Raw genomic sequence first — 22,155 nt, forward strand, 5'->3', positions numbered from 1 at the left:
CCTCCAATTAGTTATCAAAAAGTGCAGCTAAAGCCCTACTGTAAGCCTGGGTGCATTATGAGGCTGAGGGGGGAGGATGGAGAGGGAAAGAGGAGAGAGAGGAAAGGGAGAGAGGTTGTTATTCTCAGTCTTTGATTAACCGGTTTCTTTCATTCTAGTGGGGTCTTTATTATTTAGAAAAATAAAAATGATCCGGGGATCTCTCCATTCTCACCCCAAAATTTGGAGTAGGTAATGGCTGCCTACAACCTGGTCCAACATATGCCTGCAAACTAAAACAAACAAACTCATTTGCCATACAAATTGTTTACGATTCATTAAAAAGCAAAATTGCATATCCCGGTACTGGCAGCTGAGGCCGAGGCGGAGGGGGCATTCACTGAGTTGCCTTTGTATGCTGGGAGGACCAAGCCGGAGGTTCCCACTATGCAGCCCGGGAGTCTGTGCAGCCAGATGACGCATGAGGTAATTTTAAAGCTTTATTTGCCTTTAGTGTGAAACTCAGATCTTGTACTGTTCTTTGGTTGAAGAAGCATATCAGCTAGAGGCAAGTCTAAAAATTTTTTTTTTTTTTTTGAGTTGGGGAAAATTGTTTGGGGTAGTGAGGGGAGTGTGGAGGGAGAGGAAGTGAATGCTATTCAAGGAAAGACAAGAGCTAAGAGAAAATGCAAAATTTGTCTTAATTTTAATTAATCCTCTCCCCCTTCACCCAAGTCCTCAATTTCCCATAAATAATGGGAAGTTTACATTAGAATTATTTGTAACTGGTAGATCTAAAATGCTGTGGTCTGTGGTCACCTCTGAGGGAAATAAAAAAAATCGATTTATTCTCTATGGTAACTTCTACAACTTCTTTAAAGAGTACTCTGATTTCTCACCCCTTTACAAAGTGAAGATCTAGAAGTACTGAAGTGGAGAAACTTCCTGCAGTATACAGCCTAAACAGCAGCATGTGAGCTTACAGCATTGTTTATATTTAGTCAACTGCATTGCTAAATGTTTCCACCACTTTTATATTTTATATTCCCGGCGGTAAAACATCTGTAAAATAATTCTAAACGAAAAGCAACTTCCAAGTAAACTTTACATAAAAGAAATGACAGTTTTCCAAGTTACGAAAAAGAGGAGCATTTGGTGATCTTTGCAAGAAAGAACAAAAAAGACACAATTTACTATAAAAAGTACCAGTCTATAAAATCTATGAACTCTTGAAATACAAGGAAATAGAATGTCACCCAGAATATGACATCAGCGCGCAGTTTTTTTAAAAAACTTACAACTTAGCTTAGAAAATAATAGCTAAACCAATCAGTATATTCATTTCTAGTGTTTAACAAACTGTATAAGGCAAAAGCAATAGACAACATCCCCACATACAAGCAAACCTTGTTCTTGCTGGCAGAAACTCTTATGGGAAAATAAGTGCCCTGAATAAAAAAGTTCAGGATCGAAGTGAATAGTCTGCTGCTAGTCTAATTAACCAAAAGCTGCAAGTAACATTGTCCTGAAATCACTGGTAAAGTTTCTAAGGTCTAGTTAAGAAATTGCAAGTTCAAACACACATGTACACACATACCCACAACCACCTTAACTCAAGAGTCCTTAGGATGGACATCCTGCACCCCAAGAAGCAGCCGAATAGAATCCTCAGAAGTTCACTTTTAATAGTCTCTCAGTCCTCAGAATTCCTAAAACATGTCAAAATGATACCACCTCTGGTCCAGGAAGGGGAAAAGAGAACTCTTCCCGCAGTTCATACAATGAAACCGACATGTCCCGTCTTGTAATTCCATTCGCCAGCCTCCCCCTTCAACACCACTCTCTCCCTCTCTCTCTCTCTCTCTCTCTTTTTTTTTTCTTAAACTGATATCTATGTGAAATGAGCTGAAGTTCACGGTCCAGTTAGGAACGGATAATACATTCATTGTCCTGGCAGCAAACTTTTTTTTCACTCCCTGGAAGAATTCACGCTTGCCGCAAGAATAATAATTACGGAAAACTAGAAATGCCCTGCTAATGAATTAATCCTTAACGGACACCACCCTAACAAGGGCGGTAATGATTTGAGGACTCTCTTCCTCACAGGACTTGCATCTCCTGTGACAATAAGCTATTGTGCATCCTCCCAACTTGCTCTACCTCTTATAGATCCAGGATGTCAAAGGTTGTCTGGCCTGGTTGACCGTGACATGTGAGTTAACTCATTCTGCGGCCGCAGTGTGGAACTTTACTTAAACTTTATTTGTACCCAGAATATTGAAAAGATAGTGTGTGTGGGGAGACTTAAGACCTGCTCTGACATAAACAAATGGGGAAACGTTAGATGAGAGCTGTGGGTTCCCGGATGGAAAACAGGGAGTGGGGACTCAGGGTTCTCCCACAGGTGACTTCAGGCAATCCAATTAATGGGGCAAAACTGGAATTCTCCCAGGGTTTGCTTCTCCCCAGCATCCCACATGCGTCCTCAGAAAATACCACAGTCAAGGAAAAACCATGCATCCCATAGTCCCTGAAAACAATAGTAAAGGGGATGTAAAGCTAGAGAGAAGGAGTAAAACCTGAGGGCCAGGACAAATGTCTCATTTTTTTACTCCAAGATTGGTTTGGCTAAAATACCCACCTCTACCTTAAAACTTCTGATACTCTTTAAAAAAAAATTACAAAAACAAAAAACAAAAAAACAACAACTCTCATACACTGTCCCATGGAAAACCAGGACAAGCATTCCTGGGAACTCAAGTCGCAGAGTGGCAGAGAGAGGATGGCAAGAGGAAGCAGTGTGAGGCTGCCTCACTGAAGAGTGTGAAAAAAATCAAATGTGAATTTGATGAATGTGAGGTCTGGGACATTTTGTCAAAGAGGGAGGGAAAATAGAAAAGGGAAAAAAAAAAAAAGCAGCCCCGGCTGCCAACTCACCATCCACCAAGTTCTGGCCGAGATGTCGTAGCAGAGCTGCCATTTGATGGAGCCGTCGGAAGCTTTCCCTGCCATTACGCTGTCAGCAAGCTTCATCTGATGCTAACTCACGGGAGATAAGACACCTAATTGAGAAAACATTTGCAGTGGCATGTGGGGCAACATGTAGTCCGGTCCATACCATATGGAATCATGGGTAAAAAAAAAAATCTCCTTGACAATGAACCAATCTCTCACAGACCCAGTGGCAAGGTGAAGTGGAGATGAAAAGTCTTCTGCTCCTAGCACTGTCTTCTCTCTCCTTTTTAAAAAACAAGAACCCACTGCTACACATCAAAGAGAGGCGGTTAAAATTAGGGCTTCATCACTCAGATGATTTTGGTCTGCAAGGTTTTTCCTTTCCTTCCAACAACCAATCCCCCCTCTTTTTTTTTTTTTTTTAAGGAGAATAAAGAGATTTAATAGGACAAAGGCAGGTAGTGGACTGCGGAGGGAGATCGCCACAGGCTATTAGCCTAAAATTTCTGCTTGACAGATGGAACTGCTTAGAGACTATCATGCGATGTTTTGGGCTTTTTTTTTTTTTTCTTTCTACCCCCCTTCTTCGACTTTAAGTCTGATTCAGTATCTGTTTTTCACAGCCACTTTTCTCAGGAACGTGAGCTGTGCATTTTAAAAAGTGTTTAGTTCAGTTTTCTTGTCTTACACATCTCGTTGGAAGCAAAGCGAAAAGTCTAAAACTAAATCTGGGAACAGCTGAACAGGTTTTCCAAGGAGTAGAAAAAAATCTGGGGAAAAAATATTTCTCCTTCCTTACCTTATTTTAAAAAAATGATTCTTTAGTTGATTTGGTTGTGAAGGAACGTAAACATGTGAGGACAGCGTTCAAGTCCCTTGATTTTTGGTTTGGCTGGTGTTATATTTACATGTGTGTTTTTCTGGGAGGGAATACATTACTGGTTTCACAAGTTCTCATCTAGGCTAGGCGCCATCTCTATCTTTTGGTGTACCTATTTTTTGAAAAAAAAATTAATTCTGGGCTTTTCCATTGTTTGTAAATAAAGTGATCAGTCATTATCAATCCAGTTTAACACAATTCAGGCTAAACTTGACATGATGACTTCCTTATTCAGGGAAAATCACTTCTGATTTCCTTACTGTAACCAAGCCATTTTCTTCACAGGGGTTTTTAACCACACATCCTTTCTTTAGCAGGAAAAATAAACCACAACATGGACCTACCAATAAGAATGTCTGTAAATATAATTTTTAAAAAAATTTAACTGAGAAGTCCAAGCAACTGCTGAATTTCAAGTCATTTGACTTGAGGAGTGAGAGGGGAGAAAGAAGTAGGGAAGATGTCTTATATTTGTTATATTTTATTCTTGCTAACTGTGTGAAATTAGGAACTGCAGAAATACCTTTATAAGAGTACTGTACCAAACACATCCCAATTTTTTTTCCCAGAATATAAATGATACCTTGATCTCCAAGAACCTAGCAGTGATATTACAATTCTTTACACAGCACGTCTCCTATATAGGCACTCTGGAGCATGGGAGAATTTATCTCCGGTATTTTTCAGGTCAACTGAACTGTGATTATTTAAAAAGTTGTGCATTGACAGCCCAACTATCCAGTGGATTTTTTTCTAGTCACATTTTCGAGAGAATAATATTTAGATGAACTTATTCAGGACACATTATAAGTTCTTAAGGGTGAAATTTGACGGGTTTTGCTTTCCTATTTCTGAGCTTTTCCTTAGTTGGTGTTATTTGAACCATTTAGCATCAGGGAAGTGGCTATTTTGACAAAAATAATTCCAGCAAAGCAAGTTTTATCCAGTTGCACCTGAAATGTTTTATCATTTAAAGCACAATCCACAGACTGCTTCTACAGAATGAAACACAAGTACAACAAATAAGGCATTTTTTTCCTTCTCATCTCTCATTTAATGGGATTTCTTCTAATAATATGGGGGTAGGAAGTGGTATCGGGAATGATCATAAATACGGGCATTGTCATTACTCTTTAGAAGCATCTTTGTAGTCTTTATTAGTTTGGCGTCACCTCTCTATTCAGAAAAACAGTCGATAGCACAGGAAATGCTAAGCTACCTTTGGTCTCCGCAGGCAAACGGACCTTGCCCTGAGCTTGCTGGTCAAAACAGTTGTTGCCTTTTGTAACTGCAGCGCCATTAAAATGACCTAGTCTTTCTTCAGCTTACCATTTAGAGAAAGAAAGAGGAAAACGTTGAAAATCCTATATAAATGTAAAATAGCATAAACCAGAAACGAAAGGGAAAAGGGAAAAAGAAAAGAAGTGAAGTAGCGTTCTGTCTTTGAATCAACCTCTTGTTCCATCTCATCCTTTCCAAGTTGCCTCTGACAAGCAGACAAAACCAAGTTTCCTTGCTTTAGTCTCCTCAGCCTTCTCGTAGAGCAAAAAGGCACAAGGGTATTTTGGATTCATGGGTCCAAGTTTGTGGGTACAGTTTCTAAATTTGTGCCGCAGCAGACTCTGAAGTTGGAGGTGTCTCTGATCTGAGCCGCTGCGTTTCTGAGACTCAGAACACCCTATGCATGCCCATTATTTATGAATGAATGGGGCATAAGGTAAACTGGAGTCCAGATTTCACTTTGTGAATGATGGAATACCCAGGAGGATTTTATAGGAGATGGCACCGTAGTTTTGAACAAAGAAATGAGAAATATTATTGGATAATAGTGTTTTAAATCCAGAACAATTAGGTGCATTTAACTTTATCATTGTTCTCTAAGAGGCTGGTGGAAACTGTCCTTTCCCATATAGCAATCAATCTTTTCACTGTGTGGCCTGTTGTTAATAGCCTTAAAACAAGATTAAATAAAACATGTTAAATATTGCAATTATTGTGGGAAATAAAATTATTTGGTGAGCATAATGGGGAGCAATTCAAGCATTTAACATGATCCAGGAAATTCTACTCCAAACAATTGCATTTGCTTTATGCATTTTTCCCCTTTGATTGCTGACAGATGCCTTTTTGGAAACAAACATCTAAATGGTTTGCTTTCAGTCAGAAAAAAAATATAACAGAAAGCGGCTACATGTTTTGAATTTAACTCTTGTCATTTGAATACTTCTTCCCACTGCACGTGAATGAATCTGAGGCAAAAACAGCACTCTCATCAAGAAATAAGCCCATCAGGATGTGGACTTTCTTACTTCCTTTGAACTTGTTTTCTGAGAAGTAGGAATCCCCTTAGCTGTGAAGTCAAGTGATGGGTTAAACTGCTGGGCACGGATGAGGAATATGGTCCGGGTGACTAAGAGGGAACATTAGGACGGGAATTGTTTTCTTATAACATGAGGTCCCTGGGGCAAAGAGCAAGCCACTTTGCAGCCTCTTTCTGGCTGTCGTGGCCAGTGCTACCCAAATCAGCTACCTATCTGCCTTGGTTGAATGGGAAGAACCTGAGGGGATCTTCCCCTCCCCTCTGAATGGGAGAGTTGAGGGCATGGGGGATTCTCATCTGTGTCTTTGCTGCAGTGCATTTGGATAAAGGCCTTGAAGGCTCTGCTGCCAACAGGTGTACAATACGAAGGCGAGTTTTTGGTGTTTGTTGTATGTTGCTAAAAGTCAGCATGAAATGCAATATTATTGATTTTCAGAGGCTGGTTAGTAGAGTCATTAAAGAGATAGTTTCTGAAGTCCAATTACCCATGTCCTGGCTTGGTTGGTTACTAAGTGTGTGACCACTTCCAAGTTACTTAACCTCTCTGATTCTCTGAGTCTTAATCAGAAAAATGAAGATAACCATTGTTATTAAATATATATATATAGTTCAAAGCAAAAATATGCATAAAGTCAGTAGTTCCTGATATGTAACGAGTTTTCAAGCAAAGCTATTATTTTGTTATTGATGTTTTGTTATTATTCCTTTGTTGAGGGAAACCCCCTTTCTTTCCCATTCTGGTCCTGCCCTGTGAGGCTGGGTTAGGTCCCTTCACTCTGTTCTTCCATAATAATCTCTGCCTTGCTCCATTTCAGCTCTTAGCACACTTTTCTGGAACTATCTGCTTCTCAATCGGCCTTCCCTCCTGGACCTTCCGATGCTTGAGGGCAGGGGCTGTGTCTTGTTTGTCTCAGTAGCTATGAGGTCAAGCTCAGAGCTGGACAAACAGTAGGGGCTCCCTAAATAGTGACAGAAAGATAGTAAAACGGCACAGAACATTAGTTGATTTGAAATTTGATTGCATTCTTCTCATATTTACACAGCCTTTTCATTTACCTTGGTTTGAACTATTGCCCCTTCTAGTACCACATCTGCCTTTACCAGTTAACACCCTTCTTCAAGCTCTGGTCCGCAGTGATCTCTAGCACCTTTGAATTTCTGTTGCCTTCCTTATCTGTATGATCCATTGGTACCTCACATAGATGGATTATATTATTATTTGTCTTTAATGAGCATGTGTCATTCATTCATTCATTTACTCATTTAACGGAAACTTCCGCAATGTAGGCAACTAAATATTTCCCCCCTTTTCAAGCTTTGTTTCTACCACCATGGGAAATCTGAAACTCTAGAAGAAAAACTTGATTTTGAACGCAACATGTAATAACAGCTAACATGTACTGAGCGCTTCCCTTTAGCCAGGCACTGTTCTTATTTTTTTTTTCAGATTGGTCCTTATGAGGTAGGATCTATTATTAACCCCATTTTACATACAAGAAAACAGGCTCTAAGAGTTGAAGAGACTTGTTTAGCATCCTGGAGTTAGAGATGGAAGAAGGATTCAAGCCTAGGAATTACGACCCAGAGCTTCAGGGTGGTGTTGCCTCCAAACCACAAAAGGACTTAGCACCTGCTGTGTGCTTGTTAAGGTGCTTTCAGATATGATATACCATTTAACCTCCACAACAACCCTAGGAGGTTGGTATCATTATTTTCAATTTGAAGGTCAGGGTCAAAAAGGTAAGAGTCTTGCCTAAGGACACATACTAAAGCAGAAAGAGCCACGTCAACCTGATATCTACTTGACAAAAAAGCCCATGCTTTTCCTGTTCCAATTAGCTAGCTCTCAGAATATTTTTTTAAAATTTCTTTTGTATCATTCGACGTTGGGCTTAATGAATATGTATGGCCTTGACTCTCCAGGCTCTTGGAAATAATGAAATTAGAAAGGTACCCTGTTGCTGAAACTGTAGAGAAGTTCAGTTTAGGGCAATGGGTGTCTAAGACTTAAAAAAAAGGCTGTATTGAAGAGGGATTATCTACTATTTACAGACCTAGGTCTTTTTCTAACCTTAATCAGGTGGAAAATCCTAAAATGATGTTCAGGACATCACTGTCTAACATTGAAAATAAGTGTGTACTCGCATGTAAGCTTTGGAATCAGAGGAAGAATCTACACAAAAGGATAGAGAGTCTAGTTCCGCCAAAGCCTAGACAAAAATGCCGAAGTTTCTGGTGGGAGATTTAGCCCTTTTTGATGAAAGTAGCAAAGTCTTCTGCACAGGTATTCATATTATGGGACATGAGTGTGGTGACTTAAAAAAAACAGTGTCCCAAGTCACCTGGCATGGTTTTCTCACCGTATGGCAGAAGCAAATGCTGCAAAGCTGAAAAGGGCAGAATTGAAGAAAATGCCAAGGGGTCCAGACAGCACCATCCATTTTAATGATATGCCCAGAGATTGCCCAGATTTTTGATCTAGGATATGTATTTTTTTCTCGAGAAAATATTGATAATTTTTTTCAGCAGAAACTCACCTACCTATGTCCTGCAAAGAATTGGTTTTAGTGGCAGTTCTTGTGCTTCATTGCCATTTAGAAATTCTCTGACTTATGCTTTCCCTGCATTTTCTGTTAACCAGCTGCCACCCAAGATCGGACTAAACCCTCTGCCCCCTGTTAAAAAGGAAAAAAAGAAAAAAAGATGCATATAATACAGCTCTCTAATAAGTATATTCACAACTTCTACGCAGGCGCTTAAGAAAACGAAAAGGTTAATATATTCTAACTAGATGTTGGGTATAGAATGTCAGATCTGTCAAATTTCATTATAACTTGCTGCTCATTGGAAAAGATTTGATTTCTTTTGCCACTGTCCTACTATGTTCAAGTCACAGACTGCCAGCAGCAGCTCACTGAAGACCACAGGCTGGCAGTGAGCGGGCTCGAGTGGGAAACCAGCCGCAAGGACCATCTGTTTCCGATTTCTAGCTGAGCCAAGATGTGCAGTGAAGTGCATTCCATTCACCAGGCCAGCTTCTCCCCTGCTCAAGTTATTAGTGTTACAAGTGAAATTATCTTTTCCAAACAGCAGGGGAGCTATAATCCCTATGGAACAGGACTTTACAACACACACAAGCGCTCACAAAACACACACCCACATACACACACACACAACGTTCAGACATCCTTTGTTCAGGTTGTGTGGAGGGCTCCTGTAAATTTAATTACAGTCTTCATGGGGTTTTTAAAGTATGTTTTACTAAGCATGATAACCTCTGAGGTGGCAGCATATACACTGGCCTCATTTAGTCTAATTGAATGATCAAATATCTTTAGGATGCTCTTTGTGGGCATGGTTAAAAATGACAAGACGGTTGTATTTAAACCATCTCAAAATGTAATGGCTTTCAGAAGCGTAATGGCTTTTTAGGAACAATCAATGGAAGCCCTTGTTCAGCTGACCCAAGTGAGCCAATCTTATGCAAGTAGACAGAGTGGAGGCTAGTTAGTCAGCTATTGAATCCCCAAGGGGCCAAATGACTAGTGTCCCTGTGTAAATTGGGAGATTTAATAAGTTATATCTTTGGGATTCAGGGTTGATCTTCTGTCTCAAGGTTAATCATTTTTAGAAAAATTCAGAGATGAAGAAGCAAAGCCGATTGTGAGACAGTATAATAGAAATAACAAGAGGAGAAGTCAGGAGTCATTAATTAATGTTATACATATGCATTTAGTAACAATAGATGCTTGCCACTGTGCTAGGTGCTCAGGATACAAATCAGAGAAACATGGGACCTGCTGTCAAGGAGCCCCCCAACTCTAGTTGAGGAGACAAAGGAGCAGGTACCTCTATTATGAAGCGATGGAACCATGGTGGGTTCTAGCCTTCATTCTTCCAGGTTCTCCATGCATGACTGTGGTTTGTCACTTGTCCTCTGTAGGCTTCACCTGTAACATGGAGAGGGCAATGGCTTACTTTCAGGGAGTGTTGTTGAAATTAAATGAACTAACTACATAAAAGGATGAAAGTCAGTGATAGGAACTTAGCGGTTTCTCAATATATGTTAGTTTCCATTCCTTTCTAGTTATGCTCTGAATACACAACAACCTTATACATTGAAGAGTGAACTTCTAGCAGATTTCTGCTTTGTGGTTGAGTAGCACGTTGAATCCAGGGAGACTGCCTCTTTGGCAGGGTTGTGGCTCCCTGTACACGTCAGCCAGCCTCAGATCAAAGGTTTCTGAGGACCAGGCCTGCAGAAGGCACCGTACAACGTCATGAAAAATTAGGCACCTAATGTGTGCTTTCGGTTGATATCGAATGAGAGACTGATTTTGCCAAAAATGACCTTTTTCTTTTTCTTTTCGAAGCAGAGATGACATGAATTTATTTAAAATGAGGAGAAGGGTGGAACATGACAAAGCCTCTTATTTTGTAGTTTAAGAAAATGAGGCCCAGCAGAGAGAATCACCTGGAATCACCCAGCAAGTTAGTGGCAGAGACAGGGCTCCAACCCAGAGACCCTAATATTCAGTGTCTCTGTTGCCACTATACCACTTGTTTCATAGAGTTTGAAGAGCTGTGTCCTGGATTCTGTAATTCAGATGGATTCAGAGACACAGGAGATCCAGCCTCTTCTCCCTCTACTGATTATATTATATATCTGGCAGTTGGACCACTGTACTTTACACCTGTTTACAGACAGAAATGGAGGCATCTAGCATAGCCACCTTATTGGATTGATGGGAAAGCTAAGGACCAGTGTCCCAGGTGGGTGGCCAGGTTTGAATCTTGGGTAAGGCTTGTGGAGGTTTGTGTACAATAATTTTATTGGAGTGGCTGTCAGGATCAACACCTGCGGGGAAGGAAGAGAAGAAGAGCTGGGCAGAGGGAGGAGTTAAAAATCCATGCAGTCCCAACAAAGGCATAGCTAATCCTACAGGGAACCCAGAAGCTGGGATGGCCCTGTAGAACTGTTCCAAATTAGTCAAGGGGGCCAGACCTTGGTACTCTTGCAAGGACCAACCAGTCATTAAATGCAGCTTTGGGCTACATGAATATTTCCGCTAAGACAAAATCCAGAGGGGTTTTCTACTGAGAACTGTTGACTTCCAATGTTCCCAGTAGATGCAGGGCATCTGGATGGTGTGCCATAGCATCTATCTGAACTCAGAGAAGTCAAATGGCTTACTTAAGGACACCTGCCAAGTTAGTGACAGACTTGGGCCTGGAATTCATGAGTCTCAGTCCATAGCTTTATTCATTTCCCAAATGGCCGGGAGAAAGCTTCATGCCTTATTTGAGCAGAATCTACCCAGTACACCTCTTCTTTTTAAGAGCGATACACCTCTTTAAGAGAATATTGTGAACTGCCATATTCATTGCCAGAATGTCTACTTTGGGAATTATCAGTTAAAAAAAGCATTGTCTGGGCTTCCCTGGTGGCGCAGTGGTTGAGAGTCCGCCTGCCGATGCAGGGGATGCGGGTTCGTGCCCCGGTCCGGGAAGATCCCACATGCCACGGAGCGGCTGGGCCCGTGAGCCACGGCCGCTGAACCTGTGCGTCCGGAGCCTGTGCTCCGCAACGGAAGAGGCCACAACAGTGAGAGGCCCGCGTACCGCAAAAAAAAAAAAAAGAGCAAATTTGTTTAATGCTGAAAGAAGGCTTTTAGATATCCACTTCCCCATCTCACCCCTGAGTCTTTAATTTCTTTTTCCTTTATGTCTTCAGTTGGATTCTTTTATCTGCTATAACATTTTTTAAAAAATATAATAATATAACATATTTAGAAGACACCATTTTTTTTGAGGCTGTGCTTTTTTTAAAAAAATTAAATTAAATTAATTAATTAATTATGGCTCTAGACCGCAGGCTCCGTAGTTGTGGCTCATAGGCTTTGTTGCTCTGCGGCATTTGGGATCTTCCCGGACCAGGGCTCAAACCTGTGTCCCCTGCACTGGCAGGTTGATTCCCAACCACTGCGCCACCAGGGAAGCCCTCACCATTTTGTTTTTTGAGCCGTTGCCATTTCTAACATTCCACTGGCAGAGAGCATGACATAAATGACTTGGGAATCCATGGGGCACCCAGAATATCTAAGTTGTTATGTTTTCCCTGGGTCTTGATGGGACAAATCCAAGAGACATGTTTCTGCATTTCTTCACTGTCCCAACACAATGGGAAACAACTTTTACTGGGGGTCATGGACTACCCCTCACGAGAAATGGAAATAGGATATTCACAACCACTTCAGGCAATTTTTCTTCCATTTTTCTCCTAATGGTTTGGTGTAGGCTCCCCCCCATCTCTCCTGCCTCTCTATATCCTACTCAGAACCTGTGTTTATAGTTACGTACTTCTATCATTTTTCTTTTCCCCTTCCCTACTTTCCTCCCTCCCTCTTTTCCCTTATTTTGACATGTATTTAGCTCCTCTTATATTCCAAACACTGTGTCAGTTACTAAGCAGGTACAGTTATAGTCAAGACAGGAACCTGCCTTCATGGCACTTGTCCTTGGAGCAGGTAAGCAAGCCATTCCAATCCAGTGTGATAGACACTATGATGGGAACGTATAGGGTGTTGAGGGAGAACCCAAAAAGGGCACCAAAATTAGTATGGGATTGGAGGTAGGGGTGGGTGGGTTGCATTTCCTGCAAGAAGTAACAGCAAAGTTTGGCTTAAAGTATGACAAAGAGTATGATCGACAAAGACAGATGTTGAGAAGGCAGATGGTGGCAGGAGTTTGTAGTCCAAAAGAATAACACAGCAAAGACCTGAGGGAGAGTCTGGTAACCTAAAAATAACCTAATATGTCTGGAGAGTCTTATGTCACCTGATCACCATATTCTTTCTGTAGATAGAACTACATCTTACCATCTGTTTTTATAGGGCCCACGAGCTAAGAATAGTTTTAACCTTTTAAATGTTTGGAAAAAAATGAAAGAAGAATCATATATCGTGACATACAGAAATGATATGAAATTCAAATTTCAGCATCCAACAAGTTTCCATGTTGTTTATGCCTGCTTTCCCTCTACAGTGGCAGAGGAGAGTAGTTATGATGGAGACCATGTAGCCTGAAAAGCCTAAAATATTTACTATCTGGCTCTTTACAGAAAGAAGTTTGCTGACCCCTGGCCAAGTGAATGGGGCTTAGGGTTTGTAGTCCAACAGGCTTGGATTAAAATGCTGAGCCTTCAACATCTAAGGGTGTGACCTTCAACAAGTTTCTTAAACTGCCTCTGTGTCAGTTTGCTCACCTGAAAAATGGTCATAATAATACTTCATGGGCTTATAAAGATTGAAGGAGATACTGTCATATAAGTTACTTAATGGGAATAGTAAGCCTGAAGTAAAATTATTTATTAAAAATAGTTAATGACAATTTCAACCATTTTGAGCTATTAATAACATTTGTGATAAGATAAATATGATAATGTTGTGACCTGCCATATTCATTGGCAGAATGACTGCTTTGGGAATTATCGGTTAAAAAAGCAGATAGTTAGTAGATAAATGGGGAAAAAGAAAATCATATTTGTGAGTGAGAAGAGAAAGCTGTGAGGGAGCAGAGACAAGTGTTACCAGAACTCCTCAAATAATTTAGTAATTATAGCTAAAATTGATTGAATACCTGCTATACTATGCTGCTAAGTACTTTACATGCTCTGTCTTATCTGATCATCATTTCAACCTATGAGGTAGCAACCACTGTCACTCAATTTTGCATTTGAGGAGACTGAGCTTTAGAGAAGTTATGTAAGTTAATCCAAGACACACAGCCAGTAAGAGGCAAAGTCATGATGGACCTGGAATGTCTGATACCAGAGTTTCTGCCTTAACTGCTGTGATTTTGGGAACATCTGACGAGAGCAAGGGACCCAAGTTTCAGGGCCCACAGCTGTTGCTGGTGACTGCCATGTTGGAGCATCACTCTGAGTTGAGTTCTGCAGAAGTGTCAATTTAGGAAAATGTTGCAACTTCCTACATCCATTCTAGAGCCAGTTTCTCAGAGGTTTCCCATGAGAATTACAACCAGGGTGATTCCTTGAGAGTTGTCCTATTAGGGGTTGCCCTGTATGTTCTCTGTTACCTGGGTCTGTGAATGTGGGTATGGCTGCACTGGGAGTGGATGAATGGGAGTATGTTTGGCTGTATGACTGGGATAAAATACTGTGGTTAATAAAATCTGTTTGGTCTTCAAGTATTATTTATCGACATGGAAATATGTCCATAAATTATTCTACCAAAACCAAACCTAAGCACAATGATTTCAGTTTGGTAATTGTGTGTGTATATGTATATGCTTTCAAAAAGATGGGGAAGGAATATGTCAGGATATTCAGTAGTGTCTGCCCCTGGGTTCTTTCTATTTCCAGAATTCTGAAACAATGTTTGTATAATTGTGCATAAATAAGAAAATATACATTATAAGTATTATAAGTGACGTGGAACTATGTACCAAAGCACTTTAAAAATCTTCAATTTCTTTAATGCCATAATTTCACCTTGGTACACTATCAAGGTGGATCAGTGGTTGATAAATGTGGATCAACCATCATATACACAGATACCTGTTCATTTTAGCATCATTTGAAATAGTGAAAAAATTAGAAAAAATGTTCTGCATGGCACAACTACTTTCAAGCATATTATGTAGCTATGAACAAAAATGTTTACAAATGGAAAATGCTTATAATATTGTAAATAAGCAGGATACAAAACTGAATATACAGAATGAACACGGTTCAGTGAAAACTCAACAATCTATTCATTAAAAGGCAGAAAGAAAACACATTCAAGTGTTAATGGCTGTGTATATAATTGCTGGAATTATAATTTTTTCTTTTTTTCTTCTTCTCTGTGATTTCAAAAGTTCCTCTAATGAATGGATGTTATTTCTATAATGGAAATAAATAGGCATAAAAACCTGTTGAAATTGGAAATCTGTGTCTACTGCTGATTAGTTTTAAAGATTCCCCCCTTCCTCCACAGCCGACTGCTTCTCTGTTTCCTCTTTGGTCAGCTGGATACTTCCCAGGTTAGTTATAAGGAGCTTAACGAGTATAACAAGCTGGGAACTAGGAGATGTGGATTCTAGCCAGGGCCATGCTGCTAATTTACTGAATACTCCTGAGTGAGTCCCTTTTCTTCCCAGGGCTTCAGGTTCTTTATCTATAAAATGAGGAGAGCTTAGATGAGATCAGGGGTACCTGGGGATTGGGCTGAAAGAGAGAGAGAGGTCTCAGTGACAGTGTGTACTATCAAAAATCTGGATTCCTTCCCTCCAACCCAACTCAACACAAACAGTTCTGCTTTTATAGTTTCCTCATTGAGTTTACAAGAAAAATTTTAAGTGAACAATGATTCCAATGTTAATAAAAGTTTCAAAACCATTGGACTGGACAATCTAGATTGTCTATGTCTAGCTTAGTAACTTCTTACAGAGTGTAGCTGCTGTTCATGTCTCTCTTTTTTAATTTTTAAAATAGTGGTAACAACATATAACATGAAATCAACATTCTTAACAGTTTAAGTGTATAGTATAGTATTGTTAACCATCTACACATTGTTGTACAGCAAATCTCTAGAACTTTTTCATCTTTCATGACTGAAACTCTATACTCATTGAACAACAACTCACTATTTCTCCCTCCCCCTAACCACTGGCAACCCCCATTCTTCTTTCTGCTTCTACAAGTTTGACTACTTTAGACATCTTAAGTAAGTGGAATCATGCAGTATTTATCCTACTGTGACTGGTTTATTTCACTTAGCATAATGTCCTCAAGGTTCATCCGTGTTGTAACATATGACAGAATTTCCTTCTTTTTTAAGGTTGAGTAATATTTCATTGTATACATATATTATATATTTTTATCCATTCATTTTTTGGATAGACTTTTAGGTTTTTTCCTACCTCTTAGCTATTATAAATATTCCTGCAATAAAGATGGGAGTGCAAATATCTCTTCAAGGTTTTGATTTCATTGATTTACTTGCAGGTGTCCAAACTTCCCAACACCACTTGCTGAAGAGACCGTTTTTTCCCTATTGTATATTCTTGCCTCTTTTGTTGAAGATTAATTGACTGTAGGTGTGTGGGTGTATTTCTGGGCTCTCTGTTCTGTTCCATTGATCCATATGTCTGTTTTTGTGCCAGTACCACGCTGTTTTGATTACTGTAGCTCTGTAGTATTGTCTGAAGTCTAGGAGGATTATGCCTCTTGCTTTGTTCTTTTTCTTCAGGATTGCTTTGGCAATTCTGGGTCTTTTATGTTCCATATAAATTTTAGGATTATTTGTGCTAGTTCTGTGAAAAATTTGATAGGGATTGAATTAAATCTGTAGATTGCTTTGGTTAGTATGGCCATTTCAGCAATATTAATTCTTCCAATCCAAGAGCATGGGATACCTTTCCATTTCTTTGAATCAGCTTCAATTTCCTTTATTAATGTTTTAGAGTTCTCAGTGTATAAGTCTTTCACCTCCTGGGTCAGGTTTATTCCTAAGTATTTTATTTTTTGGGGTGCGATTTTAAAAGGTATTTTTTTTTTTACATTCCCTTTCTGATATTTCATTGTTAGTGTAAAGAAATGCTACCAATTTCTGTATGTTAATCTTGTATCCTGCTACTTGCTGAATTTGTTTATCAGTTCTAGTAGTTTTTGTGTGGAGTCTTTAGGGTTTTTTATATACAGTATCATGTCATCTGCATATAATGAAAGTTTTAACTCTTCCCTTTCAATTTGGATAACTTTTGTTTCTTTTTCTTATCTGATTGCTGTGGCAAGGACTTCCAATCCTATGTTGAGTAGAAGAGGTGAGAGTGGGTATCCTTGTCTTGTTCCAGATTTTAGTGAGAAGGCTTTCAGTTTTTCACCATTGAGTATTATATCTGCTGTGGGTTTATCATAAATAGCTTTTATTATGTTGGGATATGTTCTCCTGATACCCACTTTTGTAAGAGTTTTATCATGAATGGATGTTGAATCTTGTCAAATGCTTTTTCTTCACTTATTGAGATGATCATGTGATATTTATTCTTGTTATGTTAATGTATTGTATCATATTGATTAATTTTTCTATGTTGAATCATTCTTGCATCCCAGGGATAAGTTCCATTTTGTCATGGTGAATTACCATTTTAATATACTGTTAGTTTGGTTTGCTAGTATTTTATTGAGGATTTTGGCATTTATAGTCAACAGGGATATTGGCCTGTAGTTTTCCTTTTTTGTTATGTTTTTCTCTGTCTTTTCCAGCAGGGTAATGCTGACCTCATAAATGAATTTGTAAGTGTTTCCTCCTCTTCAATTTTTTGGAAGAATTTGAAGAGAATTGTTGCTAATCCTTTTTTGAATGTTTGGTAGAATTCTCCAATGAAGCCACCTAGTCCTGGGCTTTTCTTTGTTGGAAGGATTTGATAACTTATTCAAAATTCTTACTACTTCTTAGAGTTTGACTACTTTAGATATTTCATATAAGAGGAATCATGCAGTATTTATCCTTTTATAGTTACAGGTCTGTTCAGATTTTCTATTTCCTCATGATTCAGTCTTTGTAAATTGTATGTTTTTATGAATTTATCCATTTCTTCTAGGTTATCCAATATGTTGGCATAATAGTCTCTTGTAATCGCTTTTATTTCTGTGGCATCAGTTATAATGTCTCTTCTTTCATTTATGAGTTTATTTTATTTCTTTTTTTTAGTTTAGCTAAAGCTTTGTAAATTTTGTTGACTTTTTCAAAACATTAGTTTTGCTGAATTTTCTCTTGTTTTTCTATTCTTTTCTATTCTATTTCTGCTTTAAGTTTTGCTATCTCCTTCTGTGAACTTTGGGCTTAGTTTGTGCTTTTCTAGTTCATTGAGGTATAAATTTAGGTTATTTGAGATTTTTTTCTTTTTTAATATATGTTTTTCTCCATAAACTCTCCTCTAAATACTGCTTTTGTTGCATCTCATAAGTTTTGGTATGTTGTGTTTTCATTTTTGTTTGTCTCAAGATAATTTTTAATTTCCTTTTTGATTTCTCCTTTGACTCATTGGTTGTTCAAGAAATGTGTTGCTGAATTTTAACATATTTGTAAATTTTCCAGTTTTCATTCTGTTATCAATTTCTAGTTTCATTCCATTGTGAGTGGAAAAAAATACTTGCCATGGTTTCAGTCTTCGTAAATTTGTTAAGACTTGTTTTGTGACCTAATATGTGATCTATCCTAGAGAATGTTCTGAATGCAGTTGAGAATGTGTATGCTGGTACTGTTGGTTAGAATGTTCTATATATGTCTATTAAGGCCATCTGGTCTAGAGTGTTGTTCAAGTCTTCTGTTTCCTTATTGATCTTTATCTAGATGTTCTTTCCATTATTGAAAGGGGGGTTTTGAAATCACCAATTATTATTGTGCTGAGGTCTGTTTCTCCCTTCATTTCTGTCAGTGTTTGCCTCACACATTTGGGTACCCTGATGTTGGGTGGGTATATATTTAAGTTGTGTCTTGTGACAGTTTTTGACTTGAAGTCTATTTTCTGGTATAAATTTGGCCACTCTTGCTCTTTCTTTGTTACCATTAGCATGGAATGTCTTTTTATATCTGTTTACTTCTATCTGTCAGCATATGTATGTATGTCATTGAATCTAAATTGATTCCCTTTTAGATAGCACAAAACTGATATACAGATTACCAACAAACACATGAAAGAATGCTCAACATCATTAATCATTAGAGAAATGCAAATCAATACTACAATGAGATATCATCTCACACCGGTCAGAATGGCCATCATCAAAAAATCTAGAAACAATAAATGCTGGAGAGGGTGTGGAGAAAATGGAACACTCTTGCACTGCTGGTGGGAATGTGAATTGGTACAGCCACTATGGGGAACAGTATGGAGGTTCCTTAAAAAACTACAAATAGAACTACCATATGACCCAGCAATCCCACCACTGGGCATATACCCTGAGAAAACCATAATTCAAAAAGAGTCATGTACCAAAATGTTCATTGTAGCTCTATTTACAATAGCCCGGAGATGGAAACAACCTAAGCGTCCATCATCGGATGAATGGATAAAGAAGATGTGGCACATATATACAATGGAATATTATTCAGCCATAAAAAGAAATGAAATTGAGCTATTTGTAGTGAGGTGGAGGGACCTGGAGTCTGTCATACAGAGTGAAGTAAGTCAGAAAGAGAAAGACAAATACCGTATGCTAACACATATATATGGAATCTAAAAAAAAAAAAAAAAAGGTTCTGAAGAACCTAGGGGCAGGACAGGAATAAAGACACAGATGTAGAGGATGGACTTGAGGACATGGGGAGGGGGGAAGGGTAAGCTAGGACAAAGTGAGAGAGTGGCATGGACATATATACACTACCAAACGTAAAATGGATAGCTAGTGGGAAGCAGCCGCATAGCACAGGGAGATCAGCTTGGTGTTTTGTGACCACCTAGAGGGGTGGGATAGGGAGGGTGGGAGGGAGAGAGACGCAAGAGGGAAGAGGTATGGAAACATATGTATATGTATAACTGATTCACTTTGTTATAAAGCAGAAACTAATACACCATTGTAAAGCAATTATACTCCAATAAAGATGTTAAAATAAATAAATAAGTAAATAAATAAATAGCACATAACTGGATCTTTTAAAACTCCATTTAGTTACTCTATGTCTTTTGACTGGGGGAGCTCAATCCATTTGCATGTAAAATAATTACTGATAGAGAAGGACATACTATTGCCATTTTGTTAATTCTTCTCTATCTGTCTTGTGGCTCTTGGTCCCTTTTTTTCTCTTTCTCTTTTGATATCTTCCTTTGTGTTTCATTTTTTTTGTTGTTGTTGTTTGTCTTTTTGTTTTGTTTTGTTTTTTTGTAGTGATTCTTATTTATTTTCTTTTGTGTATCTTCTATTAGGTATTTTTTTGTGGTTATCACGGGACATATAAAACATGTTATCTACTTTAAGTTGATATCAACTTAATTTTAATCACAAATGAAAATTCTACTCTTTTGTCCCCCTTGTGTTATTGAAGTCACAAATAACATCTTTTTTATATGCTGTATCTCTCCATTAACATAATTTTATAGTTATATTTTTATAATTTTATCTTTTAACTCCTGTACTATTATTAAAAGTGATTTACCACCACCACTACAGTATTTCAAAAATCTGTATTTGTCTATACCTTTACCAGAGAACTTTATAGTTTCATGTACTTTCATGTTGCTGTATAGCATCTTTTTTGAAGGACTTCCCTTAGCATTTCTTGTAAAGGTGGGTCTAGTGGTGATGAACTACTTCAGATTTTGTTTATCTGGGAAATGCTTAATTTTTTCTTCTTTTTTGAAAGAGAATTTTCCTGAATATATATTCTTGGTTGGAAGTATCTTTCTTTCAGTACTTTAAATATATCATTCCATTCCTTCTGACCTTCAAAGTTTCTTCTTTGAAATTTGTTGGTAGTCTTATGAAGCCTTCTTTGCACATGATGATTCATTTTTCTCTTGCTGCTTTCAAAATTATGTCTTTGACTTTTGACAATTTGATTACAATGTGCCTCTGTGTGAATTTCTTTGGATTGATCCTAGTTGAGATCAGATGGACTTCTTGAATCTGGATGTCTATTTCTTTCTCTACATTTGGGAAGTTTTTAGCCATTATTCCTTCAAATAAGCTTTCTTCCTTTTTTTCTCTCTTCCTCCTCTGAGACTTCGATAAAAGTCAATATATTGGTCCACTCAGTGTTGTCCCATAAACCCCTTAAGCTTCCTTCATTCTTTTTTATTCTTTTTACTTTTTGCTCATATCACTGGGTAATTTAAAATGGCTTGTCTTCAAGGTCACTGATTCCTTCTTTGCAATCAAGGCTGACACTGAATCCCTCTAGTGAATTTTTCTATACAGCTATTGCATTCTTCGGCTCCAGCATTTCTTTTTGTTTTTATTTAAATTTTCTCTCTCTTTGTTGACATTCTCATTTTGTTCATGCACCATTTTTCCTGAGCTCATTGATCATCTTTTTGATGGCAATTTGATTTATTTTTGTCAGGTAATTTGTATACTTCTGTCTCTGTAGGGTCAGTTTCTGGAGATTTATTTTATTCCTGGGCCATGTTTCTGTGTGTTTCTTCATGTGTCTTGTGTTGAGCTTTACACATTTGAAAACACAGCCCACCTCTTCCACTCTTTATGATCTGACTTTGTACAGGGAAAGACCTTCACTAATTAGCCTGGCTAGAGATGCTGGGGGCCTCTCAAACATTTTCTGGGGTTGCATTTTCTCTGGCTTGTGCATATAATTCCCCAATTAGAGAGGTTTGCCAACTGTTTTCCGGAGCTTGCAGTCTCTTGGTTCCTCTGATATCTGTCTGTGGTATTACAAATTCTCTGGTGCTGCCACAAGTCATTGACTCTCTTTTGTCCTCTGTGGTCCCACAGGTATCCAAGGTATGCCAGTTCCATAAGTGCTCTGAGTCAGTCAAGAAAGAAACCAGTCACTCTGACAGCCCCTTAAAAATCCATATGTTGGATGCACATTCTACTCTTTTCTTTCCCTCTCAAGAAAGAAGTCACAAGAGTGTTTACCTCTGATCACGGTGAGCTGTGCCAGTTTCTTTCTGTGGTTTTACAAATTCTGTGGTGCTGTCATAAACTGCTGAGCTCTCTTTTGTTCTCTGTGACCCCAGACACCCAAGATATGGTGGTTCCTGATCAGCACTCCACATCAGGTGAGACAGAAACCAGTTTCTCAGGTAGCCCTCAAAAAGCTGGAATGTTGGACATACATTCCACTCTTCTCTTCCTCTCCCAAGGGAGAATCCATAAGTGGGACTTTTCCTCTTGACTGCAAGCTGTGTCATCTTGGGGAAGGAGCTAATACAGTTGAAATGAAATGCCTTTTCTTACTCATTTCAGTGTAGCTGTTCTTGGCTTTGAGAATGCCTAGCATACTGCAACTTTATAACTGATTTCTGAAATACTCATAAAAGCTTTTTGGACCAT

The 22,155-nt window shown here is 38.6% G+C and overlaps 1 protein-coding gene and 1 long non-coding RNA gene across 6 annotated transcripts in view; one reads left to right on the forward strand and one right to left on the reverse strand.

The window, feature by feature from the left end:
* NFIA (nuclear factor I A) overlaps positions 1-3,037 on the reverse strand; it is a 595,358-nt gene extending 592,321 nt beyond the window's left edge. For all 5 annotated transcript variants that reach the window (XM_060304981.1, XM_060304976.1, XM_060304960.1 and 2 more), the window contains exon 1: positions 2,917-3,037. In XM_060304981.1, the coding sequence (XP_060160964.1) occupies positions 2,917-3,012 (96 nt within the window). In that variant the 5' untranslated portion in view covers positions 3,013-3,037. The remainder of the gene's footprint in view (positions 1-2,916) is intronic.
* LOC132597827 (uncharacterized) lies at positions 84-21,881 on the forward strand. Its single transcript, XR_009565191.1, has 3 exons — positions 84-465; positions 21,592-21,749; positions 21,840-21,881. It is a non-coding gene; the product is annotated as an uncharacterized lncRNA (long non-coding RNA).
* Positions 21,882-22,155: the final 274 nt, after the last annotated feature.

The sequence above is a fragment of the Globicephala melas genome, chromosome 1 (assembly GCF_963455315.2).
Source record: "Globicephala melas chromosome 1, mGloMel1.2, whole genome shotgun sequence".
NCBI classification, from domain to species: Eukaryota; Metazoa; Chordata; class Mammalia; order Artiodactyla; family Delphinidae; genus Globicephala; species Globicephala melas.